This window comes from Bos javanicus, chromosome 25 (assembly GCF_032452875.1).
Source record: "Bos javanicus breed banteng chromosome 25, ARS-OSU_banteng_1.0, whole genome shotgun sequence".
NCBI classification, from domain to species: domain Eukaryota; kingdom Metazoa; phylum Chordata; class Mammalia; order Artiodactyla; family Bovidae; genus Bos; species Bos javanicus.
In genome coordinates, this window is record NC_083892.1 from 25164451 (window position 1) to 25192135 (window position 27685).

Below are 27685 nucleotides of genomic sequence, written 5' to 3' on the forward strand. Positions count from 1 at the left end.
CTCAGTTAAGTTGCTTTAAGTTGCTCAGTTGTGTTTGACTCTTTGCGACCTCGTGGACTGTAGCCCTCCAGGCTCCTCTGTCCATGGGATTTCCAAGGCAAGAATACTGGAGTGGGTAGCCATTTCCTTCCCCATGGGATCTTCCCGACCTAGGGATCAAACCAGGGTCTCCTGCACTGCAGGCAGATTCTCTACCATCTGAGCCACCAGGGAAGCCGAAAGTGGTTAAGGGGAGGGCTCAAACCCTGATTCCATCACTTCCTAGCTCTGTCACCTTGACAAACTGACTTGCACCTCAGAGCCTTAGTCTGTAATAGTAGGTATCAGTTTTCTATGACTGCTGTAGCCAATGAACAAAACAATGCAAATTTATTATCTTATAGTTCTGTGGGTCATAAGCGTGATGGGCCAGAATCGCAGTGTCAACAGGAGGCTCCAGGGGAGAACCTGTTTCCTTGCCTTTTCCGGCTTCTAGAGGCTGCTGCGCACCTTGGCTCCTGGCTCCTTCCTCCACCTCCACAGCTAGCAGCATTGGTGCTCTGTGGCTTTCTTCTTTGACTCTCCTCATCAGCAGCCCCTTTTCCATTTGTGTGTGTTCTATTGTGGTAGAATATACATAACATTCCTTTATTATTATAACATTCTGTATATAATATTGTAACACCCTACACATAACATTTCTATTCTTTTACCTTCTTCACCATTTTACAAAATTTATTTATTTGCTTTTGGCTGCACTGAATCTTCATTGCTGCATTCGGAGGCAACTCTCTAGTTGCAGCGGCTTCTCTTTTTGTGGCCCACGGGCTTAGTTGCCCCGCGGCATGTGGAATCTTCCTGGACCAGGTACTGAACCCATGTCCCCTGCCTTGGCAAGTGGATTCTTAACCACTGGACCACCAGGGAGGTCCCTTCTTCACTGTTTTTTAGAGCGCAAATTGGGGTCATGAAGTAGACTCGCACTATATGTAACCATCACCACTGTCTTTCACCAGAAGTTTTTCATCATCCCAAGCTGAAACTTCGTCCCTCTGCCACTCTTAAGTGAAGTGAGTGAAAGTTGCTCAGTCGTGTCTGACTCTTTGTGACCGCGTGGACTATACAGTCCGTGGAATTCTCCAGGCCAGAATGCTGGAATGGGTAGCCTTTTCCTTCTCCAGGGGATCTTCCCAATCCAGGGATCGAACCCAAGTCTCCTACATTGCAGGTGGATTCTTTACCGTCTGAGCCACAAGGGAAGCCCACTTTTAAGGACCCATGTAATTACATTGGGTCCAGCAGGATAATGCAAGATAACCTCCCTAGTTTAAGGTCAGCTGATCAGCACAGTTAATTCCCCTTTGCTTTGTCGCCTAACACTTTCAGGAATTAGGGTGTGGCCAATTTTGAGGTCCATTATTCTGCCTACCCTCCACTCACTAGGATGGCTGGCCAGGGAAATACATGAGAAAGCGTGTGCCAAGGGCCTGGCCCAGTGTCGGGTTGTCTGGAGGAGAACTGAATATATGCTAGCTGTCATTCTTACCATCAGCAGCATATTTTCAGCACTTGGGCAGTCAGTCTCCATTTGAGCATTGGCCCTTTTCCTTTCTTCCTCTTGTCTCATTGGACATGGTGGGTTCTGGCTCACACACACACACACAGGTCTGCCCTTGGGCCCAGGGTGTCAGGACAGCCAGGGACCAGCCACTTCAGAAAGTGTAGAGAAACATATGCCCTTCACAAAGTCAAGGGGGGAATGGCAGAGAAGTTAGTGCAAATCAGACAGACCTCACCCACGTCCCCATTATCTACCCTGAGCTGCCAAGAATCCCACGGGGCCCTTGATTCTGGGGCTTCACTCCTTTGGGCCATCACAGACCCCAGGATTTCCTCGGAATTTCAGCAGAAACTTCCCGAGGCTTTCTGCCTTTCCAGGCTGGGGTTCCCAAGTCCAGGAACTACACTCTTCTGCCTGATTTTTCTCTTTAGTCCATTTAGCCACCTGCCTCACCTCCCACCAGCCTGCTTTCCTGCTTTCCCAAGCGTGTCCTCTCATGTGCTTCTTTGTTTAACATTTATTTATTTGGCTGTGCTGGATCTCAGCTGCAGCTCTCAGGATCTTTGCTCTTATTTACGGCATGTGAACTCTTAAGTTGCGGCACGTGGAGTCTATAGTTTCCTGACTGTGGATTGAACCTGGGTCCCCTGCATTGAAAGCGTGGAGTCTTAGCCACCAGGCCACCAGGAAAGTCCCTGTCTTCTCATGTTCTTAAGCCTTTGCTGGTTCTAAAGCCCTGCAACCACTGTCCCCAAACTTGCATATGTGTGTACATGCTCAGTCACTCAGTCACGTTTGCAACGCCAGGGACTCTAGCCCACCAGGCTCTCCTGTCCATGGAGTTCTCCAGGCAAAAATACTGGAGTGGGTTGCCATTTCCTTCTCCAAGGGATCTTCCCCATCCAGGGATTGAACCCGCGTCTCTTGCATCCCCTACATTGGCAGGTGGATTCTTTACCACAGCATCACCTGGGAAGCCCCCTCCCCAAACCTGAGTCATGTTCAAACCTTCGTAGTTCTTTTGCCAAATTCACAGCCCACTCGTACTATTTTTTTTTTTTTAGCTATTATTTAAACCAGCAAACTTATTTTGTTGTCTGCATTATTCACACCTCTAATTCCAAGCTAGCATGGTGCCAGAGCAGGGGTTCCATTAATATTTGTTGAATGAATAAGTGAACAGACGAATAAACAGATGCCCGAGCAGAATGTGCCATCTCTGCTTGCCCCGTGTGTGACATATAAACAATTGTGTTTTTACAGGTAATAAAAAGGAAAGGAATTTGTCTGCTAAGAGGAAGGACAACGCTGAGGTCTTCATTCCCAGCAAACCTGAGCCACACCCGAGTCCCCAGCCCCCAACCATGTTCCCGGATCAAGACAGGGCGTGCTCAAGTAAGAGTTCTGGGGTCCGTGATCGGGCTTGGCACTGGGCTTGCATCACTCTCATTGGGGTGCCATGAAGGAGGAGTCCTTGCTTCATCACCCATCTGAGCTGATCTTTAGCAAATGTATTATTAGTCAAGGTCTCCAGAGAAGGACTTCCCTGGTGGGCCAGTGGTTAAGACTTTGCCTTCCAAGGCAGGGAGTGCAGGTTCTATTCCTGGTCTGGGAACTAAGATCCCACATGCCTCGAAGTCCCCCAAAAATCAAAACATGCAACAGAAGCAATATTGTAGCAAATTCAATACAGACTTTAAAAATGGTCCACATTAAAAAAGAAAAAGAAACTTTGAAAAAGAAAAAAGTCTCTAGAGAAACTGAACCAATAGGATGTATATGTATATAGGGAGAAATTTATGTTTTTACTTTTTTAGAATTAGTTAATTTATTGTATTATTTTTGGTTGTGTGGGGCTTTGTTGCTGTGTGCGGGCTTTCTCTAGTTGTGGCAAGCCAGGACCACTGGCTTTGACTGAAGAGCTGGACTCTGCATGGCTCAGTTGAGTGGACACATAAAATTAATGGCCATAGTTACTTTCTGGGTCTATAGCTAAGATGTGGTTACGATTGAAAATTTGTTTTATTTTTCTTTTTACTTTTAAATGAATTTTCTTACTTTATATGGGTAACAATGGGTGCAGATGATATTACATTCTAAAGGTACAAAGGAGTTTATGGTGAAAGATTCATCTGATACCCTTTTAATAAAATCAGGGTGTCTAATGATTGAGCACTTACCTTGAGCCAGCCACTACGTAAGCAATTATTATATTTACTATATGTTTACTTATAATGTACTTATATACATTATATAGTATGCTAAGTCGCTTCAGTCGTGTCCAACTCTTTGCGACTCCATGGACTGTAGCCTACCATGCTCCTCTGTCCATGGAATTCTCCAGGCAAGAATACTGGAGTGGGTTGCCATGCCCTCCTTCAGGGGGTCTTCTCCACCCAGGGATCAAACCCTTGTCTCTGGCATCTCCAGCATTGGCAGGCGGGTTCTTTACCACTAGCCCCACCCAGGCCTGGACAAGTGCACTCCAAGCTTGAAGCCCTTTTCCAAGCAGCTCAGGCAGATGGTAGGAGGTAGAGGAAGGGGCCACAGTCCTTCCACTTTACTGAGCGTTTGCTCCCTGCTATGTGAATATTGTCTTGGTTTAGATTCCCCAGAACCAGACTCTGAGATAAAGATTCCAGAACAAGTCATTGAATTGGAAGGTGGTTCCTGGAAGAGGGCTGGAAAGGAAAGGAGCCAAAACTGGCTTCATCACCAGCAAGGTCACTGGCTGGGCAAGTGGAGCACCACTTGGCTGGGGAGCTCCAGCGGTGGGGGGGGATGGGGGGCAGTGCTGAGCAGAAGCCTGCTCCCCATCCCGGGGTGGATGAGGGACCCTCCTTTCAGTCCTGGGTGTGAGCTGTGTTGACCCTTGAGAGCTCTGGCTCTGGGGGTCACGGTTGGAGGTCTGGCCGAGGGACTGTGAGCAGGGGGCACCCAGGCATTCGGTGATTAACCCTTATCAAACCCCACCCAACTGGGAGAAAGCACTATACTAATACAAGATATTTGATCTTTTTTTTTTTAATTTTCTTACTTTTATTTTTGGCTGTACTGGGTCTTCATTGCTGTGCAGGCTAGTTGTGGGGCACAGGCTTCTCACTGCGGTGGTTTTTCTCCTTGCTGAGCGAGGGCCCTAGGGCTCGAGGGCTGCAGTAGTTGTGGCTCTCAGGCTTAGTTGCTCTGCAGCATATGGAATCTTCCCAGACCAGGAACCAGACCCATGTCCCCTGCATTGGCTGGCAGTCTTAACCGCCGGACCACCAGGCAAGTCCAAGACAAGGCGTTTTAGATAGCAAGTGATAAAAAGAGTGGGCTGAAGGGAAAGTGTCTACATCAATCCATGTAAATGAACTTCCAAAGGTGGTGTGATCACTGGGCGCAGCCGGACCCAGTGATTAAAATGTGTCAGCAGTCTGCCTCTCCCCACCTCCCAGCTCAGCTTTCTCCTTTTTGCCCTTCATTCTGAGAAAAGCTCTTAGACGTGGCGAGAGGGCCACCAGCAGCTCTGGGCCGACAGCCCACGAGCCCAGCAACCCTGGCAGAAAATAGACCTGGCAGGCTCTGCAGCCTGACCACCTGGTGCAAATCCTGCCCTTCCGCCCACCAGCTCTGTGACCTTGGGCAGGTTACTTAACCTCTCTGGGCCTCCTTCGCCCATCTCTCAAATGGAGATAAGAATAGCACTCTGGGGCTTCCCTGGTGGCTCAGTGGTAAAGAATCTGCCTGCCAGTGCAGGAGATATGGGTTGAACCCTTAATCTGGGAAGATTCCATATGCCTCGGAGCAAATAATCACAAGAGAAGCCACCGCAACGAGAAGCCTGGGCACCACAGCTAGAGAGCAGCCCACACTCACGGCAACTAGAGAAGAGCCCATGCAGCAATAAAGACCCAGCTCAGCCTAAATAAATAATTTTTTTTTTTAAAAGAAGAGCACTCTGCCCTGAGGGTCACTGTAAGGATTAAAAGGGTGGATGGATAGTCAGCTTAGAGGAGCACCTGGCTCAAAGCAAGCCCTTGCTTAAGGTCAGCTGGTGGAGAGTGTAACGATTCCTGGGCCATTGTTCCTTCTGCACGCAGACTGGCTCCACTGACCACTGCTCAACTCGACAGGACTCCAGTCTGTACTGCTGGTATTCACTCCATATGAAAAATTAATAACGGCTTTTAAATTTCTCCAGAACAAGGTGTTAAATAAAGCCAAAGGCAGTGTGCCATTGTGTAGGAACCTTCCAGAGGCCCTGGTAGAGGGGGAGCAGCCTGGTGGTGGTCAAGCACCCTTCCTGGTTGCCTGCTGGGCTCACTGGGACCTCCCTCCTTCATGTGTGGGCTGCAATCACTAGATACTTACATTTCTGGGTAATACAATGAAGAGCCAGCACTTATAAACCCCTGAATCAGCTCCCAGGCTGTGTTTGGCACCACACATGTTAATCTTACATTTAATCACCCAAACAACCCTGTGTAGTAGGTACTGCTATACTGAACACTATTATACAGAGGAAACCCAGGCACAGAGAGGTTAAGGAATCTTAAAAACCTGGCTGCCGAGTATCTGTCCCTAATCACTCTATCGCGTGGCCCCTCATGTGCCAACTAAACCGCTGTTGGCTTGCAACACACCTACATCCGCCTAGTCCTAAACAATGACACACCTAAAGCCCACTGGTTGGAGTCACTTGGTCTATTTTTCCTAATATTCAGTAATATAAATGTAATATAAATATATACAAATATTTTTAAAATATTTATTTACTTATTTGGCTGCCTTATTTCTTAGTCGTGGCGTGCAGGCTTAATTCCCCGCGGCATGTGGGATCTTAGTTCCCTAATCAGGGCTTGACCCTGTGTCCCCTGCATTGGAAGGCGGATTCTCAACCACTGGACCACCAGGGAAGTCCCCTAACTGTTATTATTTTTAAAGTTAAATCACGTATCAAGTAAAGTCATTTTGAATACTGTATTAGTTTCCTAGGCTGTTGTGACAAAGTACCAAGATCTAATTGGTTTAAGCAATAGAAAGTTATTATCCCATTTCTGGAGGTTGGGAAGTCCCAAATCAAGGTGTCAGCAGGACCATGTTCCTTCTGAAGGCACCAGGGATGAGCCTGCTCCAGGCTTCTCTCTACCTCCTGACAGTTCCTTGCTTTGTGACAATGTAACTCCAGCATTCACCTGCTGCTTTCCCGTGTACACCTCTGTCTCTGGGTTCAAGTTTACTCTCTTTATAAGGACACCAGTCATGTTTGATTGAGGCCCACCCTAATGACCTCAGCTTAACCTGGTCATCAGCAAAGACCCTATTTCCAAATAAGGTGATGTCCACAGGTCCTAGGGGTTTGTCTTCAACAAGTCAACAGGTAACACATACCTTGATGTGTGGCATTTTGAGAAGTGGAGCTTCATTAATTATTTATAATCTGCCTTTCTCCAGGAAGTTCTGACATGACAAATTGGGTAGTGCAAGAAGACTTTAACAAATACGTAAGGAAATGAAGGTAAAGGGAACACAAGAGTAGGAACAATAAGATGACGCCAGGGGGTAAACAAATGATGTCTGAGGTGGGGTCACAGGCGTGACTGTGAGCTTCCTGGCCACCATGGCAAAGAAGCGTGCCTTCGCATACACAGTGGGTCCATCTGATAAATATCGGATTACCAGCTGTCCCCAGTACGTGGTTCTTAGCTTGTCCCATTGACTCCCTTAAAGAGGACGCTGAGGTGGTGGAATCCTCATTTTCAACAGATTTGGAGCTCAGCCTTTATCTGATAAAGGTGCATGCTCCTACATAAGGCAAATTTGAAGAAAAGAAAGTTGAAAACCATTGTGTTGCACCACCCTTACACTGAAATGGGATGACATTGCAGCCACATGTCACACACGGATGAGGTTCTAAAGGTCAAGGAAGTACAGGTGCCAAATCTACCCTTGAAATCCCTCCAACTGATGATCAAGGGTAGCATATATACTGCTCTACCTAGAAACCCCATGCAGACATATTATCCTTCCTTAAGCCCAGGAGAGTCGTTGCTCCTCCAGGGTGGGGACGACCAAAGCTTCTTGGCTGAGCCCCAGATGAAGCAGTTGGATATGTTTAGAGCCTGGGTTGTAGGAAAAATGTGTTTTTAAGCACTGGCATTACGCTGAGGTCGCTGGGATGTCCATGCTTCCAAGGCACAGGACCTTGACTTGCTGCAAGGACAGAAGAACCAAACCCACTTAGCCTTTTCCAGGAGAAACCTGTACTGCTTAGATGCTTTACTTTCTGTTTGTGGGGGGATGTCTTTTGCGAGGGGCATACAAAATCAGCCTTTTTATGTCTTCTGGTGAACTGAACCTTTTATCTCCATGTACTGTCTCTTTTTTACTCTAAAAATGCTTTTGTCTTTAAGTCAACCGGCTTTCTGTTGGTTCGTGTTTATGTGGTGTGTCTTCTTTCTTTTTTTAATCTTCTATGTGGTGCATCTTTTTTCATCCTCTTATTTTCAAACTTTCTGCATCCTTACACTGGGGTTTATCTCTTGTAAACAACATGTAATTGGTTTTTATTTTTATCCTCTAACAATCTATGTGTTGTAATGGGCACATTTAGTCCATTTACATTTAATGTAATTGCTGATAGATTTTATTTTAAATCTACCATCTTATTGTTTGTTTTTATTTGTTCCGCCTCTTTTATGTTCCTTTTTCCTCTCCTTTCTTGCCCTATTCTGAACTGATTACTTTATATTATCCCTCTTTTTTCTTCTCTATTAGCTTGTTAGTTATACATTCTTTTATTATCCTTTAGTCATTACCAGAGATTGCAACATGCATTCTTGACTTATTAGCGTCTCCTTTAAATTAGCAAGTTTACTGCTTCTCATTCAGTGGAGACCTTACAAGTCTAACTCCATTTACCCCTCTCCAAAATTAAATGCTTATTGTCATGCATTTTAATTCTCTGTAAATATTCACCAGACATCATTATTATTACTGTTGTTGTTACAATAGTCAACTGTAATTTGGATTTGCTTGTATTGCTGTGCCCTTCACTCCTGACTATTTCTGGGCCACCCTGACTCTCAGACTGGAGCCCCAAGTCTGTCACCAGCTCTGTGCAGTTTCTCAGCTTTGCAGAAGCTCTTAGAATCAGCAGCACCTTGAGGGGAAGCACTTCCCAGGTGCTGAGTTCACCTCTCTGGGTTTCTCATTTCCTGCCTGTAACCCTTCATAGTCTTATTCACTCTCTATGCCTTCAAACAGATTTCTCTTTATAAACAGAGTTTCATAATACTATTTGGTCCAGGCTTTCTGCTTGTGTTCCAGGGATGGGTTGATCTGGATTAGCTAGCTAGCTAGCCATTACCATAAGTGTAACCTATGGCCTGCACTCTTAAAAGAGTTATTTCTCTCCTTGTCCCTTTATCTGTGACCAAAGTCATAAAATTGAATTTGTGTCAATTAAATGTACATATGAGGCAACTCCACGAGAGTTTAATTCCTCTCTATCACTATAATTATCCCTGCTTCTAATGAAAGGGCCTCATGTCTTGGATTACTTTGGTCTCGATCAAATAGCCTTTCAGGAAAGGACCTGTTGTCTTGTTGCGGGTGAGAGAACATCAGTCTTTAATGTAGAAAGTTTACTGTCCAAGGTGTCAGAGTGCTTTAGGGAAGTGATATATCTGAACCACTTTTCCCAGACAAGCTGCCAACGTAGAAATAAAGTAACACCCCTCAGCATGAGTGAATTAGAAGATCTTGACAGCCCTGCAGTTAGCATTGCTGTCAAGAAGACCTGCTGCAGAAAGACCATTCTGCCAAAGTCCAGGGTCTCATAATACGTGTCAGTGTTCACGATTAACAGCAAGGGTCAGAAATCCAAACCGGCTGAAGCAACAAGGGAAAATGTATTGCTCACAGATCTGAAAAGTCTGGGACTATAGTCTAGCTTCAGGCATGGTGGGATCCAGGTGTTCAGACAATGCTATCACCAGGAAGGTGTTTCTTTATCACTTAGCTCTACTCTCCTCTAATCCAGTGCATCTCAGACTTGAACATGCATCAGAATTATGTGATAAATAAGCAAATTAACACCCCATTTTTGGACCCTGCCCCAGTTTCTAATTTAGTGCATCTAGGGTGGAACATAAGTGTTTTAATTCTTAGTAAGTTCCAGGTGATACTGATTTTACTGCTCCAGGGACCACACTTTGGGAACCACATCTATAGTCTCAGGCACAGCCCAGAGATGGTCCCTGGTGGCTCCTCTTCCTAACAGTCCCAGAAGAGTCCAAGAACCATCTCTCCCCTGAACTGATCTCTAAACTCCACAGTCAAGGAGAGGCACCTGTTTTCTTGTGGGCCCAGACAGGGCCAGGAGTGGGGATAGATGCAGTTGCCTCCAAACCATGTGGACTGAGAAGCTGGGGAAGAGGTGGTTCCCTGAAGGAAAACATGGATGCCATGAAGGTCACTGTCTCTGGAGCCCGAAAGTAACTGCTGCTCATTTCATATAAAAATTAACTACACAGGACATTTTGCTACAAATTCTTCAGAGGCCAGGTATGGAGCAAAGGACTGTAATATGCAAGAGGAAAGAGTAGAAGTTGCTTAGTCAGTGAGGAGGAGATTGGGGGCTGACACCTTCCTTGAACATCATTAAAAATCATGTGCATTCCTGAGCTCACGAAGAGACAGCAGCGGAAAGATGAGTGTTAAGGGCTGCAGAGAGCATCTGCCCCTAGAGGCCCCCAAACAAGCTTTAGAGATGAGATGAGCACAGGCTTTGACAAGCCAGGTGTAACAGCTATCTCCTGCTGCCTGACAATCCCCTCCATGCTGTAGTGGCTGCAAGCAACAATGCTTTTTATTATTGCTGCGGGTGGACTGGCTGGTTCCATAGTGAGCTAGTGGGCTGGATGAGCTCACATGGCCTCACTCACAGTGTCTGGCAGGCCCCCTGGCCCAAGGACCTCAGCTGGGACAATTTATCTCTGCTCCATGTGGTCTCATTATCCAGCACCTGGGGGTCTCTAGGCAGCCAGAGAGAACACGCCTCAGCATGTAAGTGCTTTTTAAAGGATCTGCTCAGTTGTGACTGCGAAGGACCTGTTGGCCAAAGGAAGTCACCAGGCCAAGCCCAGCTAGAGAAATAGGCTCCAGCTACCTCTTGATGGGGGGGCTTCCCAAATGGTGCTAGTGGTAAAAAAAAAAAAAAAAAAAAACACAAAAACGGCCTGCCAATGCAGGAGACCTGAGACCCAGATTTGATCCCTGGGTCAGCAAGATCCCCTGGAGGAGGACATGGCAACCCACTCCAGTGTTCTTGCCTGGAGAATCCCCATGGACAGAGGAGCCTGGTGGGCTACAGTCCATAGGGTTGCAGAGTCAGACATGACTGAAGCAACTGAGCAAGCACTCACCTCTTGATGGAGGGTGTGGCAGTGTCACAGCATGATGCGGCATGTTGCATGTGGGAGTCGTTTGTGGTCATTTGTCACAGTCTCCTGAACCATGGGAAGCAGGTAATGGATGAGACTGTGTGTGCATTCTCAGTGAGTCAGGTTAAAATGCACAGAGGCTCTGGAGCACTCAGATGTCAGAGATCCTCCCAGCAGGCAGCCCCCATCCCCCTCCTGGCTGGATTTCAGAGGGAGTGTGGGCAGCTCAAGACAGAACGGGGCTAAGTCAGCCATTTCCCTAGACCTTTCACCATACACATCACGCAGTTGCCAGTCTGAGGGGCATGTGACCACCACTGTGGAAACTGGAGGGCCAATGCCCTGCCTACAGGGGGCGCCGCTCCCCACCTCATAGCTGCCATGTAGGCATGCATGGCAAGGGCTGTCAGGTCACATGACTTTTCAAGAGAGGCCAGGAATCCCGATTTTCACGTGAATTTCCTCTTTTTTAAAAAAATGTATTTTAACTTAACATGTGTTTCCAATTACAAAAGTCACTCAACACAATCTACAGGCTTGCCTCAGCCACTGGGCTTTGGGTCTATGAGCTCTGCACTAGACCTGTGTGATTCTCAGATGTAATGTTTGCCATTTCATCGGATTCCCGGCTGACCTCAAAGACCACTTGCCTCTGGGAAGGGGCCATTTTGCTAAGACTCTGAATCACTGAGTGACAGCCAGCGGGTGGGGAGAAGCTGCCTGGCTGGAGAGCCAACTGGACAGCCCACGTCTCTCGTCTTCTTTGTGACATGTGCTGCGTTCACGATAAATCTCCTCAGTTGATACGCTCTTGTTTCCAGAGATGAAAGCCAAGTTCTAGCGAAGCGAGGAGAAAGTGCAGTTCACAGAAGAGGGGTAGTTTTCAACCAGAAAAGAGCAGCTTTGGGATAAATTTAAATGTACCATTTGGCTTTCGCTGGTGGCACTGATCTATTGTGTGAATAAATCCACTGTTCTCCACAGCTGTGATGAGAATAAATCCAGCCTCACATGGGCTCAGGCCGGTGCAGAAACAGCTCACCCAAATGAGCAAGGGGAAGTTCCAACGAAGTCAAAAGGCGGCACCCTCGTGTGCAATGAGGAGATGCAGTCCACACAGCCCGGCAGCGGGGGTGTGAATCAGGAGGACGCGGGCAGTGTGTACACATTTCTGGGCAGCCATGGGTGGGGAGAACTCTGGTAGTGGAGCTGCGGCACTGACCTTCACTGGGAGAAAGGCTGATTTAATTTTTAAAAGCATCTTCTTAGCATAATATGACTCAAAGGGCACAGGCAGGACCCAACAACCATGTTGTCGCGGGAGCGTTCCCTCCCAAATGAAATACACTCAGGGCAGAAGGGTTTGTACAGGTAAAACTGGACCCTGCGTGAAGAAAATGCCTTCCTGGTTATCCTTTCCCAAGAAAAGGAAAGTGTAAGGCTACAGATAATTGTCTTAGATGCGCCGCTCCACCCCAGCCCCAGGTCACTGAGATGTGAGAGGAGGAGGCTTTTGCCCACGTGGTGGTGGTGGTTTACTCGCTCAGTTGTATCCAACTCTTGCGACCTCTTCGACTGCAGCCTGCCAGGCTCCTCTGTCCATGGAATTTTCCAGGCAAGAACACTGGAGCGGGTTGCCATTTCCTACTCCAGGGGATCTTCCCAACCCAGGGATCAAACCCGGGTCTCCCACATTGCAGGCAGATTCTTTACCTTCTGAGCCACCTGGGAAGTCCCACATAGTGATAGTAAAAAGGCACGGGCCACCACGTAGTGCCGCTTTTTTGACTGACTTTGTACGTGTTCTAAGCAGGAAATGCAGAAGGAGCTTACGGGAGAATGGATACTTGTGTTATGTATGGCTCAGTCCCTTTGATGTCCGCCTGGAAGTATCACAACACTGTTCATTGGCTGTGTGTGTGTGTATGTTCAGTCGCTCAGCCTGGCAGGTTCTTCTGCCCGTGGAATTTTCCAGGCAAGAATACTGGAGTAGGCTGCCATTTCCTATTCCATCATTGGCTGTACCTCAGTACAAAATAAAAAGTTTAGTAAGAAAAAGTCACAAACATCCAAAAAGGAAAAAGAAGGAACTTATGAATCGCCCAGGTTCTCCTTATCCTTGTGCTGCCAGAATCTCGCACTGACACTGGGGTTTGTACCCCTAGATCAGAGTGTTGATGTGTTTGTTTAACTGTACACAAGCTCTTCAGCCCTTATTTATGGGGTCTTCTCTAGGATCTGAAGGGACCTTGAATTTCTCAGCTCTGCTTTATTGCAGATGGTGGAGGGAACAATATGTTTTATGGACATTCACAGATACTGAGACTGACGAGGTTCAGAGTTGAAATCACTTTCCACCCATTAATTGCGCTGGGAACCAGGGTGTAGCGTTAAACAGGTAGGCGTGGCCTCCTGGAGTGGCAGGAGGCCTCTAAGGCGTAGGTGGCCCCGGGGTCCCATGAGAGCCCAGCTGAGGCCTCTCCAGCCCTGCTGCCCACCAGACTTCCCCTCGCTCCCCCAGCCCAGCCCCCGTGCCATTCCTCAGTGTGCCAAACCCCGCCCACCACAGGGCCTTGGCATCTGCTGCCCCCTCGACCTGGAGGAGCCTCCCCATCTGGGTATTCACAAGGCTCAGCACTCTAAGGTCTCCACTCAGATGTCACCTCCCCTGACTGAGGCTCTGAAATAGTTTCCTTCCCCTCCTGTCATCTCCGGCCTTGATTTTCCTCCCAGAACACGTCACCTACTGCCGGCGTGTCCTGTGCACTGATCCACGTCTGTCTCCGCCCCGTGACTGGGAGGTCTGTGAGGATGGGCTGCGCCTGTTCACCCACGTCTGTACCCCCACCCACCCAGACCAGCATCTCATCTCACAGTGTAGTGACAGTCGAGAGCCTGTGGCATTAATGCCTGTGCCATGTGGGGAGCCCGTTTCTGCTTCAGCTCCCCTTGGGGTGAGGGTGCACTGATGCTTCAGGATTCCTCAGTTCCAGCTCCAGAGGAGCCCACGGCCACGCCTTCCTTTCACCCTCTTTTCCATCCCCCAGCTGCTTCAGGGACCTGTGTGAGGAAGATCCCAGTGGCCTCACCACACCCCCTGGACCCGCCGTGTTTCCATAGCAATGCGGGTCCCCACCTTCATCAGCTCCCTCCAGCTCTCACCTGCTCATCCCTCAAGGGGCAGAGCAGGCCGAGTAGCTGATAAGAAAGGAAAACAGTTAAAGCAGCCTTGACCAGGGAGACCGGAATCCCCAGGTCACGTTGCTGGCAGTGCTTACCATCTGTCCCCAGGAGCAGCACTTGAGCCATGGCAAACATCAGAGTCAGAATGACCCACCACCGCTATTGCCCAGGCCAGCCTGCCACCCAAAGGCCCATAAAGGTTCCTTTGGGTGCCCTTGACTTGCCTGGGGGAGTAGCTTGGACTTGCCATGACCTGTATCAGACCAGCCCTTGAGTTCTGTTGGCTTTCATGTTTCCTAAAAACTGGAGTACTTTATGAACAAATACAATTTAGGGTTCAGTTCAGTTGCTCAGTCGTGTCTGACTCTTTGCAACCCCATGGACTGCAGCATGCCAGGCTTCCCTGTCCATCACTAACTCCCGGAACTTGCTCAAACTCATGTCCATCGAGTCGGTGATGCCATCCAACCAGCTCATCCTCTGTCATTTCATATTCTAGCTTTTCATTTCATATTCTAGCTTTTCATTTCATATTCTAGCTTTTCTTTGGGAAAAAAAGTTGGCAACACTAGAAGCACAGCACTATCTATCTGGTAGGTGTTGGCTGGAGCTTGGCGGTGGCTCAGCTGTTCCTCCCCCATCTCCCCCACTCTCTCCTTCTTCCCCACCCCCCAAATTCAGTCTCAATTACTCAGTAATTAATAAGTAATTACTTAGTCCCCAGACATTCACCTTGAAAACCCCTCTACTGGATGCCTGGTAGAAATTGGTGTCCCTTCCTTTTAGCTTAGGTTTTCCATCAGCCCAATGGCAACCCACTCCAGTATTCTTGCCTGGAGAATCCCATGGACAGAGGAGCCTGGCGGGCTATAGTCCATGGGGTCACAAAAGAGTCAGGCGTGACTGGACGAGCACACACGTGCCGCACCTTTTCCGTCAGCCCAGTGTCTGGCTGTCCTGGAAGCCACCCCAGTAGAGCTGCTGTGTGTGTCCTTCCCTCTCCAGCCAAAGCCATTCTTGATGTTGCTACTTGAACTCTCATTTAGATGCAAAATACAACAGAACATAGCAGGAGGGTAAAGGGCTCCAGCTGAATCTTTTTTTTTTTTTTTATTTTATTTTATTTTTAAACTTTACATAATTGTATTAGTTTTGCCAAATATCAAAATGAATCCACCACAGGTATACATGTGTTCCCCATCCTGAACCCTCCTCCCTCCTCCCTCCCCATACCATCCCTCTGGGTCGTCCCAGTGCACTAGCCCCAAGCATCCAGTGTCGTGCATCGAACCTGGACTGGCAACTCGTTTCTTACATGATATTTTACATGTTACAATGTCATTCTCCCAAATCTTCCCCCCCTCTCCCTCTCCCACAGAGTCCATAAGACTGTTCTATACATCAGTGTCTCTTTTGTTGTCTCGTACACAGGGTTATTGTTACCATCTTTCTAAATTCCATATATATGCGTTAGAATACTGTATTTATGTTTTTCCTTCTAGCTTACTTCACTCTGTATAATAGGCTCCAGTTTCATCCACCTCATTAGAACTGATTCAAATGTATTCTTTTTAATGGCTGAGTAATACTCCATTGTGTATATGTACCACAGCTTTCTTATCCATTCATCTGCTGATGGACATCTAGGTTGCTTCCATGTCTTGGCTATTATAAACAGTGCTGCGATGAACATTGGGGTACACGTGTCTCTTTCCCTTCTGGTTTCCTCAGTGTGTATGCCCAGCAGTGGGGTTGCTGGATCATAAGGCAGTTCTATTTCCAGTTTTTTAAGGAATCTCCACACTGTTCTCCATAGTGGCTGTACTAGTTTGCATTCCCACCAACAGTGTAAGAGGGTTCCCTTTTCTCCACACCCTCTCCAGCATTTATTATTTGTAGACTTTTGGATCGCAGCCATTCTGACTGGTGTGAAATGGTACCTCATAGTGGTTTTGATTTGCATTTCTCTGATAATGAGTGATGTTGAGCATCTTTTCATGTGTTTGTTAGCCATCTGTATGTCTTTTTTGGAGAAATGTCTATTTAGTTCTTTGGCCCATTTTTTGATTGGGTCGTTTATTTTTCTGGAGTTGAGCTGTAGGAAAAAATATACCAGCTGAATCTTTGATAACCATGGGCGCCTGTTTACTGAGGTCATGGGGATTGAAGGCTGCTGGTTTTTTAACAAGTCTTTGCACCAGGCCAGATATATATATATAGTCCATATAGTCAAAGTATGGTTTTTCCAGTAGTCATGTACTGATGTGAGAGTTGGACCATCAAGAAGACTGAGCACCAAAGAATTGATGCTTTTGAACTGTGGTGCTGGAGAAGACTCTTGAGAGTCCCTTCGACAGCAAGGAGATCAAAGCAGTCAATCCTAAAGGAAATCAACCCTGAATATTCATGAGAAGGACTGATGCTGAAGGTGAAGCTCCAGTACTTTGGCCACCTGATGCAAAGGGCCAACTCATTGGAAAAGGCTCTGATGCTGGGGAAGATTGAAGGCAGGAGGAGAAGGGGATGACAGAGGATGAGATGGTTGAATGGCATCACTGACTCAATGCACCTGAGTTTGAGCAAACTCTGAGAGATGTTGAAGGACTGGGAAGCCTGGTGTGCTGCAGTTCATGGGGTCGCAAAGAGTTGGACAAGACTTAGTGACCAAAAACAACAAAACCCCAGAGGATTCATACATGTTAATTCCCAGTTATTTGGTTATAAACCAACGTTAATGTCAATCCTTGATACTATTGTTTGTTTTTCTGTGGATTTTTTTGTTGTTGTTTTGCCTGTACTAAGTCTTCGTTTCTGCCCATGAGTCTCGGGAAGCAGGGGTTACTCTTCATTGCCGTGCACAGGCTTCCCTCATTGCGGTGGCTTCTCCTGTTGCAGAGCATGGGCTCTAGGCACGCAGGCTCAGTAGTTGTGGTGCACAGGCTTAGTTACTCCGGTGTGTGGGATCTTCCCAGATCAGGGGTTGAACGTTCCCTGCATTGGCAGGTGGAATCTTAACCACGAGGCCACCAGGGAGGTCAGGAGACTATTGTTAAGTGGTGCCATCCAGTTGCCGATGTTGAATTCATGTCTCCAGCCCAGACCACCCTCCCAAACTTCACACTCATGTGTGTGCAGGCCAACTGGACAGCTCCACCCTGATGCCAATCACATCTCTCGGTTCCAAGCTGCCCTTGCTCTTCTCTTCCAAACCTGCTCCTCCCACAGCCCTCCCTAGCTCAACCAAGAGCAACCCCATCATCCACTTCCTCAGACCAAAGTCTTGGAGTCATCCTTGACTCCTCTCTTTCTGTACCCACCACATCTACTCTGGCCGGAAATCCTGTTGGCTCCATCTGTAACATACACGCAGAAACTGACCACACTCTGTGTCGCCCCTCCCCTGCACAGCTGCAGGAGCCTGGCCCCTCTGCTTTCCCCTTCATCTCCCTTCATTCTGGTCTCCACTCAGCACCTAAGTCAGATCAGGTCCCCTGCTCTAGAGCCTTTGACTCCTCAGTTCTCTCAGAGTTATGACCTTACAGTGTCTTCCAAGGCCCTGTGTGACCTGTCCTCCCCACCCCTTCTCAGATCTCTCCCTTCGCACTGGTGTGTGGACCACACTTCCCCAGTGCTCAGCGAGGCCCATCTTGCCATCCTGTACTTTCCATCTCTGTTGCCCTGCTCTGTTTTTATTGTTTTTCCCTATCATCTCCTGGCATGGAACACCCTAGACTATTTATTGTTTCTCCAGCTATTGCCTCCCTCCACAAAGGTGAGACTCTTGGTCTGTCTGGTCACCGCTGTCCCCAGTACTAACAACAGAGCCTGGCAGAGTGGCACTCAATATATATTTGCCTAGAGGATGAAATTCAGTAGGTTAAAGCCTCTTTAAACATCCCAATGGCAACATTTTGAGCAGTTCTGTTTTTAAATAGAGATTAAAAAAAAAACAAACAGAATCCAAATATGAGTAATTGAGATGTTATCATAAGACACCCCCCATGTTCATTGCCTAACCTAGGCAATAGTCAGTTGATGGCCAATTTCTGTGACCCCACCCATTCCCCACCTGATTATGAAGCAAATTCACGTCGTCATGTTTATCTGTAGATATTTTAGAATGCCTTTTGTTTTTTACAGCTGCATAGTATTCCACTGGGTGAACAAATCACCCAGGGATAGTACCTACGTGTTGGGGCTTCCCTGGTGGCTCAGTGGTAAAGAACCCACTTGGCAGGAGACTTGGGTTTGATCCCTGGGTCAGGAAGACCCCCTTGAGGAGGAAGTGGTAACCCACTCCAGTATTCTTGCCTGGGAAATCCCATGGACAGAAGGAGCCTGGAAGGCTATAGACCATGGAGTCGCAAAAGAGTCAGACACAACTTAGTGACTAAACAAGAACAACAGAACATAACATGATGTATTTTTTTTTCAACCAGTCTTGTTGGGTACTTTTTGCATATCACTTTGTAAAGTCACTGTTCACTCATTAGAACTTCTACCATCAACTTCAGTTTTGCAATACTTTTTTTCTTCAACTGAAGAGTAGTTTCTTTGTAAATCTTGTTACCCACACAAAAACAAAATAAACTAAAGCACAATGATTCCGAACCACCCGTTCTTCTCCACAATATTAGGGATTATTCTTTATAGGCACTTTGCTAGACGTCTAATTTTTTAACTTTTTATTTCGATTTTGGATGTAAAGGCAAACTGCCAGGACAGTACAACCAACACCCCCATCCCCCCAGGTTCACCACTTGCTAACATTTTGCTGCGGTTGCTTTATATTCGCTCTCTCTCTGTGTATTTTTAAATCATTTGAGATTAAATTGTAGACAGCATTCCCCTGTACCCTGAACACTGCAGTATGTATCTCCTAAGGACAGGGGCATTCATCTTCCATCGCTACAGTGTACTTACATGTGACATTCAGGATATCTAGCATTAATACAATACTGTTATCCAAGCCACAGCCTCTACTCGGATTTCTCCACTTGCTACAATTATGTTCTTTAGTGTGATGTCTGCCCACCCAGGATCCACCCCCAGGATCGCTATTGCATTCAGCTGCCGTTTCTGCCCCAGCCCCTTTCATCCGGAGCATCTCTCCAGTTTATCTTTGTCTTTCTTGACCTTTACATTTTTGGAGAGTACAGGCCAGTTGTTTTATAGAATGTTCCTCAGTTTGAGTCTAATCGATTTGGAGCAACCCTCCCAGAATGCAGTCTAAAGCAGAACCCCCTGCTTTCCGCCCCCAGGACCCGGGAGCCGCCGAGAGAGACCCCTATCCGCAACCCGGAAACCAGTGCGCGAGGATGAGGACCGAGAGGAAGATGCCTCGGCTGTGCTCAGAGCCATCCAGGTGGAGAACGAGGCCCTGCAGAGGGCGATCCTCAGCAGAAAGTCTGAGCCCCCCACCAGCCCACCGCAGGTGTGTTCCCTGCAGCGGGAAAGGATGGAGGAGGACTCGGGCTACTCAGGGACCAGGCGGTGTCTGAGCCGTGCTTGCCAAGAGCACGTGGTTAGCAGAGAGAGCTGTGGGGGTGCCCCTGACCTCACACCAATCAGCCTGTCTGCTGCCTGATTCTCACTGACCCATCCAAGTCCCCATTTCCTCCACCTCCTTTCCATCTTTTGGTCCTAAGTGCCTCCAGTCCTTGCTGATTTCCCTGCAAACCCTGAACACCTTAAACCAGGGTTGTAGACTGGTACGTCAGAGCAAGAATGGAGACAACAGCCACCTCTGGCTGCTCTGGAAAGACCCCCTTTCCCAGAGCATGAGCCCTTCCGGCCTCAGCAGTCCTCACCGCTCCCTAAAGCCCCGCCCCTGGCCTGCTTCACCTACTCGGGAAGCTCCCCCACCCCTGGCCCTACAGGAGTTTAAGTTGGCGCCCACAGACTTGGTATTTGAGCAGCAAACAGAAAGATGGGTGATGGGGTGGACTGGGGGGCTTCGGGCATCCCTCGGTGTCCACATCCTTTCTCAGAAGCGTGTTCCCTGACTCACCTATTGAAACCCTTTGCCTTAACTTGCTCCGCTTGATGCTCACAGTAGTCCTGAGACAGGCAGAACTGGTTTCATGACCCTGTTTTCTAGATATGGCTGATGGCACCCAGGAATCAGAGGGGCTTTCTCGGGGCATGTCTGTCTATGGCAGTGGCTGAGATCTGAGTGCCTACAAGCCTAGAGCCCCATCCACACCACCAGTTGCTCCCCAGGCCCTGTCTCAGGCTACTCTTTGGGGCGATCATCAAGCATCATCTGTTGCCTGTTCTCTTGGCTCAGCCCTATGCCCCCGACATTCGCGTCTGTGATCCCAAGACGGTCTTTGTCTCTGTCGGTGAAGGGGGTGCAGTGGATGGCTTTATTCTGACCTCAGATCATGTGATTCCATCATTCCAGGACACAGAGGGACCACGAGCAAAGCCCTGGACCAGTCTGCTCAAGGAGGAGACCCCTGAGGTCAGTGAAGTCCTGAGAGGAGCAACAGCGCCCGACAGTCTCGAGAGGGCCTCCCTGCCACGGTCCCAGCGGGCCCTCACTGTGCTTCCTGAGCATGCCGGCATTCTGCCCATCTCCCAGCTCGGGACACCCGGGCTGGAGCGCTTTGCCCATGAGTATGAGCGGAAGCCAGAACTCACCCAGGCCTGCTGACTCCCAGTCCCTTGTTAGGTTTCTATTTTTTTCACAAGATAATACAAAAACAGATCTTAGTATCCCAGATAAATATACATCTGCCTAGTTGGATTAGGCCAATCTTAGCAAAGGTGGCCCCAGGAAAGATGGATTTGAGTTAATGAAACAGCTGGGAATGTCTTTGCTAGTGTGCCCAAGGCTACTCCACGTCCTCAGAATACAGAGGTGGCCGAGACAGACCAGATTAGCCCCTGGCCTCAGGGAGCTTGCAGCCAACGTTGCAATTAAGCCGTCCATAACCCGGTGACTTCAAAGAGAGATGACAATAAACGGTGCTAAAGGTCAGGGTGGGAGACTCTGGGATGGTGGCTGCCTCCCACAGGGTGGTCTGAGGAGGCCCCTTGGAAGGCATCCGGTCTAGGCTGAGCCCTGTCTATTAAGAAGGAGTCAGCCAGCAAGAGAACAGCATTCCCTGTGGAAGGAACGGGGGAAAGCTTTGAAGTGGGAATGAGCCTAGCCCAATCCGGGAGGGGAGGAACTCCTGGAGGAGAAGAGGGTAGGGGAAGTAGGGGGTGGGCAGTGGGGAACTGGAGAGAGAGCTCATGAAATAGAGTGCTAGGCAGGGCAGCACCCCAGAGCAACACTATGGTTTTCTTTTTGCAACCCTCCTGCTTTTTCTATTATTTCCTGGTCCTCTGAAACTGTTGCCAGTCAATATTTCTGACAGGTTTGCCACACTGCCTACCCTGTGGTCCAGGATTTCTGGATGACCTGACCCCTGATTCACAGAGCTTCCAATGACTACAATTACTTGCAGATAGAGACCAAAGCACATTTTTAGTTCAGATGATAAATGAAAAAGAAGGGGAAAAGGCTTGGAGGATTGAAAATCAAAGGGTCTAATGTTACTGGAATTCTCCACAGAGTCCCATTACTTTGTGGCAAACAGCACAGAGGTTCACTGGAGGTGGGCAAAGGTTTTGATGAGAGAGAAATTTTTCAATAGCTCATTGAAGCTGATCGTTCCCTGGGACTTCCCAGATCATAAGAAACAGAGACCCCGTCTTTTGCCGAAGATCGAGTGAGGGTTTTCTAGAAATCTAATCAGCCCAGGGCAGCTGCTGTCACCCTCATTCCAGCTCCTAGTTGCCCGCAACGGGGCTGATGATCTGTGGAGCGTGTCCTTTTGACCATGGCTCTGCTGTGGCTTGGGCCAGGAGGGTCGCCTCAGACATCTGTCTCATGAGCTTTTGCATCCTTCCTCAGCTGCCTCCCATCACCACAGTGACCAGCACGCAGGAGCCAGCCAGGGCAGCAGGGGGAGCCAGAGCCGTCAGTGAAGCCATCGACAGAATTGGCCTTTTGGGGAGCAGGTACTTATCTAAGCGGCTTCAGAACGAAAACAAGCAGCCCATAGTCATGCAGCCATGAGAATCTTATTAACTGAGGTTTTTCTTTGCATTTCCTATATGATTCCAGACCATTTAAAGCTGCTTGCTTAGACTGTATCCCCCCTCCCCCTCCCTTCAGCCCAGAAGCATGAAATTGACTTGATTGCTTTCAGACCCGTCTCTTGGCTTGTTGGGTTTGGTTCAGCCAGTGTAAAACTTCAATCTTCTCCGAGCTTTCCAGGGAAGCAGCCCACACGGCAGGCAGTGACCCAAAGCAGTGCCCTTTGAACCTTCTTTTCTCTATTCAGAGTTCGTTCAAACTCTGCTTTCTAGTCCCTTCACACGTAGCTTCAGTGATCGGCACTGTCAGATTTTATTATCAAAATAAAGGCTTTCCTCTAGTCTTCGGGCCACATCAATCTTCAGAAAGATGCACCAGCCGGAGCCAGTAGGTTCAAGAATGCACTCATACCCCGCCGCACTCTGCAGGCTGCCGTGGAGAGTGGGCGCATGCTAGGCTGTGCAGTGCTGAGGGGCGAGAGCAGCTGGAGTCCAGCCTGCGTGGTGGTCGCTAAGCTGAGGCTCTGGCCTGGGGCTGCATCAGCCCTGAAAGATGGGGGCTTTTTCTTTGCATGAAGGAGGAGTTTCCTGGCCAAGCTTCATACTCTCCAGATCTATGTCCACCCAGAGGCAGTTTGCCTTTGATAATTTCTAGAAAAATTCTGAATAGGCTAAAGGCACCGCTAGCCATTCCTCCAGGAGTCTGCAGACCCCAGATCGGAAACCACGCTGTGAACCCCTGTGACCATAAATCAGAACTTGAAGTTTCCTCCAGGAGCGAAAGGGCTGAGCCATGAGGATGTATCACATCAGATACAGTTTTATTTACAAGTGCTTCTTTCTTTGTCCTCAAGATCCTTTGTGCTTCAGGGTCTTGGGGATTCTCAGCCTTAAACAGCACAAGTAGGGTGTGTTTGCAGACGACCCTCTTCTGGGTTTGAAATGCTGTGTCCTCAGAAACTAGAGGTGCTGAGCAGGTCAGGAATTGGCAAACTTTTTCAGTAAAGGAGAGGAGGGCAGATTGGGCTAAGGGAACTGAAGTTGCTTAGACAAGAGGTCATGAAAGAGTTGCTCAGTCGTGTCCGACTCTTGGTGACCCCATGGGCTGTAGCCCATCAGGCTCCTCTTTTCCATGGAATTCTCCAGACAAGAATACTGCAGTGGGTAGCCATTCCCTTCTCCAGGGGATCTTCCCGACCCAGGAGTTGAACCCAGATCTCCTGCATTGCAGGCAGGTTCTTTACCATCTGAGCTACCAGGGAAGCCCCTTTCAGTAAAGGGCCAGATAACAAATCCTTTAGGCTTTCCACTCTTTGTTTTGTTTTCCGTTTAACACCATAAAACCATTCTTAGCTTTCAGGCCACATAGAAGCGGGCTGTGGGCTGTGTTCGATCCGCAGGCTGTACTGTGTGGACCCTGCTCTAGACTCTTGGGGCCGTACTGCGTCTTCATTGTGGCACACAGTGTTCCTCTAGTTCTGGAACATGGGCTTCGTTGCCCTGCTAAGGGCATCTTAGTGGGATCTTAGTTTCCTGATCAGGGATCGAACCCGAGTCCCCCGTATTGGAACGTGGATGCTTAACCACTGGATGACCAGGGACATCTCCCCATCTAGACTTGTACAGGTTAAAAGTTTGCTTGAGAAGATCAGCTGACTCTGGCCCCAGGTGGTTTCTCTTGCTTGGCCCTTCTTTTGGGGCTAATTGTACAGTTATTTATAAAGGGAGAAAAGCAGCCCATGTGTGCCTTTGATCTCTCTGCTGGGTGTGAGTATTTTCTTCTCAAATTGTTACTTCTCTCTGAAATGGAAAAGTAAGCGTGGTACCCTTAATGGGAATGCTGTCTATTGTGTTATCATTTATTACTACTTGTTTGCTAAAACAAAAATCACATTTCAGACAGCAGCAGAAGCTTCTGAAAGTCCTCCAGGCCATTGAAAGTGACTCCGCCCGTCTCGGCTGGGTTGTTTCACCCACGGAGGAGCAAGTGCTGGACCCAGAGGTGAGAACCTTGACTTGCGAGGCTTTCCCAGGGCATTCTCATCTTGCCTGCAGGCTGAGGGAAGAAGGGCCCCTCAGGACAGTCGTTTCTATCCTGTGGGAACTGCTCTGACAGCGGTAAACTTGCGTCTTTCTGCCCAGGTCTCCATCCCCCCTCCCCAGCACTCAGACATCCATGTAATGAAGCACAGAGTTTCAGCGGACAGAAGTCTGTCCACCCAGGAGGAAATATAAGCAGCCTGTCTAATAGAAAAATATCCAACATCACTGATAATCAAGAAATAAAAATTAGGGCAACCTTAACATTCCATTGATATCTGAGTTAAATCATTTTTGATGATCACCTCTAGCACTGGCAAGGCTACAGTAAAACTGACCATCCTACTCTGCTGGCAGCAACAGAAATAAGGGCGGAAAGCTTTTGAAAAGCAGAAAGGACAGACTTAGGCAAAGCCCTAGAAATATTTACGTCTTCCAGCCTGACAAGCCTACTTCTTTACCCTAAAGAAACCACTCAACAGAAATTAATAAATATATAGGCACAAAAATGTCTCTTCGAAAAGTATTGAAAGTAGGTGGAAGTGAGAGGGAAAAAACACAGAAATAATATATATGTCTCACAATAATACAGTTAATCAGAAAAGTATGATATATGGGCACCATGCAGTTATGTAAAAGGATGGACATTTCATTATGGAGGTTATGCAGATAGGAAATGTTAAGGACATAAAATTAACTGCAAAAGGTAATGTTCATCTTCATGAAGTCCAATATTATTGAGTCACGGAGTCCAATATTATTATAGCAAGTGGGCAAAGATATGGCTGGCCGAGTGGTTTGATGGAGCTGAGACATGAAGAGTGAAAGGGCAAGAGAGCATCAGGATGGAGGAATAACAGGTGATGCTTTTCTCTTTTTTGGTCAAATGGTTTGTGTCCAACACATCCTCTCCCCACTTCCTATACGCAAGCCTTTCTTATAACTGTTTGGTACAGCAGTCACTCACCTTGTGATTGGCCGATGGAGACTTAACAGGAAGTCCTCCCAAAGGCACACGTAAAGCTCATATGACATCAGAAGGAGCCCTGCTGCAACCTAGACTGGAGTTCTGGCTTGGAGTCTTTACCATCATTTAGAGGTCGTGTGACCCTAGACAAGCCTCTTAAGCTGTCTGGTCCTGGGAGTGGATGGCTGTCCACTTGGGTAAATAATCCACAGCCCGAGGGGCCGCTGTATGGCTGCAACAGGAAAGGTCTCTGAGGGCAAGTGGCTTGGTGCCTGGCACCAAGGCAAGGGGGAACCAGGAAATATGCCTTCTAGAAAAATCTACGGAAAGCAAAGCTAGTGGCAGCCCACTCCCGTACTCTTGCCTGGAAAATCCCATGGACGGAGGAGCCTGGTGGGCTGCAGTCCATGGGGTCACTAGGAGTCAGACACAACTGAGCGACTTCACTTTCACTTTCCACTTTCATGCATTGGAGAAAGAAATGGCAACCCACTCCAGTGTTCTTGCCTGGAGAATCCCAGGGACGGGGGAGCCTGGTGGGCTGCCGTCTATGGGGTCGCACAGAGTCGGACACGACTGAAGCGACTTAGCAGCAGCAGCAGCATTCTCCCTGTATGATGTAGTTGCTTTCTTAGCTATAAAGATCCTAAGTGTGGTGAAACCTCAGTCACATTAAAAAGAACCTAGATGGGACTTCCCTGGTGATACATTGGATAAGAATCCACCTGCCAAGGCAGGGGACATGAGTTCGATCCCCAGTCAGGGAAGATTCTGCATGCTGAGGAGCAGCAAAGCCCAAGTGCCGAAAATATTAAGCCAGTGGCCTAGAGCCTGAGAGCCACAACTACTGAATCCGAGTGCTGCAACTACTGAAACCCTCGTGCCCAAAGCCTGCACTCCCAAATAAAAGAAGCCACCTCAGTGAGAAGCCCGTGCAATGCAATAAAGAGTAGCTCCTGCTCATTGCAACTAGAGAAAGCCTGCACACAGCATCGAAGACCTAGGACAACCAAAAATTAATTAATTAAAAAAAAAAAAACTTGGATGGATCAAGTCTCCTTATATTATAGGAGACAAGAAACCCAGGGCAAACTGACTTACACAACAAAGAGAAGAAAAATGAGAGATTTCTTTGTAGTGAATGTCATAGTCGGGCTCAGGAAGGGCTTGATCCAAAAGCTTACACAGTGTCTCCACCATGTCAGCTGAATCTCTGAGCCCCATCCCCACCTCAGTGCCCAGTCCCAGCTCTGCTCCTTCCCTATGATCTCTCAACAGTGATTCCCACTTCTCCCCGTTATACCCTGAGACCCCACAGTCAGGAGAACTGAGCGGTTTCTCCACACACAGATCTGAGACTAGGTCACATGCCCATCACTGACCCCCTCCCTCCAGGTGGCCCAGGCATCAGGACACCCTGATCAACTGGACCAGTTCAGCTCCTCCTCGGGGTAGGAAAGCATCTTTCTCCTTGTTATCTCACGGCTCAGAAAAGAGAAGGGGCAACTTTGACAAAAGAAAAGCAGGTGGTCTTGGTGAAAGAGGGGCAGTGATACCAGGGTCCAGAAGCTTCCCAGCCAGTGTTCGCCTCACACCCCCTCCCTCCTAAATTGAGCAGGACTCACCATTAGGTTGCAGCACCGACAACTTGGGACACTTCCTTAGTTAACAGACCCTTCAGCTTCTTCATTTAGAAACGCTGCTGAGGGCATTCACACTTTTAGATTGCACGGGGCGTGAGATACAGCAGCCCCTCCTGGGGGCAGCTCGCCTCCCATCTGGCCTCCCCGTGACGGCCCACAGCCGAGGTGACCAGCGCCACTTCTTCACGCCTCCCACGGGGCTTACCTGGCAGCGGATGCGCCTCCCAAGCATAGTTGATTAACCTCCCGAACCTCACGCTTTGAGCCGGGCCAGTGGAATTTTATCACCTTCCTGCCAGCCTGGGACTCAGGCCCAAGGCAACAGAGGGCTTGGCCCTGGCTCCACATGGGCCCGTGGCAGAGAAGGAGGAAGCCGTGGGGTCTGCTAATAAAAACAGGCCCTACGTTCCCTCCGGGAGCGGGGAGCTGACCTCCCTCCCTCCGCATCCCCGGCCCATCGCCTGGCAATCAAGGCTCATCCAAACGCACGCTGAGAGCGCTAGCACGTCTCGCTGGCTATTAATTAAAAAAAATAAGTAGGGAACAGTTGCTGTTCATTTGCTCAGCTTCCTGCTCACAGGACCATCGCAGATTACAGTGCTAATTAAGAGAGGGCATGTGCATGTGGGGAAGGCACCATTTTCTGAGCGGCTGATCCGTGGCGACCAGCCCTGCGGTCGGGGCGACAAGGGGCCTCAGGAAGCCGTTCCGCGGCATGGCCATTGATTGATGGTGTTCACACCCTCCCAGACCAGACAGCCTGCCCGAGAAGGAGGTGGGCATTAAAATCAGT

The 27685-nt window shown here is 48.4% G+C and overlaps 1 protein-coding gene across 3 annotated transcripts in view; it reads left to right on the plus strand.

Moving 5' to 3' along the window:
* The window catches only part of KATNIP (katanin interacting protein), a 230706-nt gene that overhangs the window by 117107 nt on the left and 85914 nt on the right, over positions 1-27685 (plus strand). For all 3 annotated transcript variants that reach the window (XM_061401491.1, XM_061401490.1, XM_061401489.1), the window contains 5 exons: positions 2804-2935; positions 19413-19585; positions 20558-20617; positions 22058-22164; positions 24142-24244. In XM_061401491.1, the coding sequence (XP_061257475.1) occupies positions 2804-2935; positions 19413-19585; positions 20558-20617; positions 22058-22164; positions 24142-24244 (575 nt within the window). The remainder of the gene's footprint in view (positions 1-2803; positions 2936-19412; positions 19586-20557; positions 20618-22057; positions 22165-24141; positions 24245-27685) is intronic.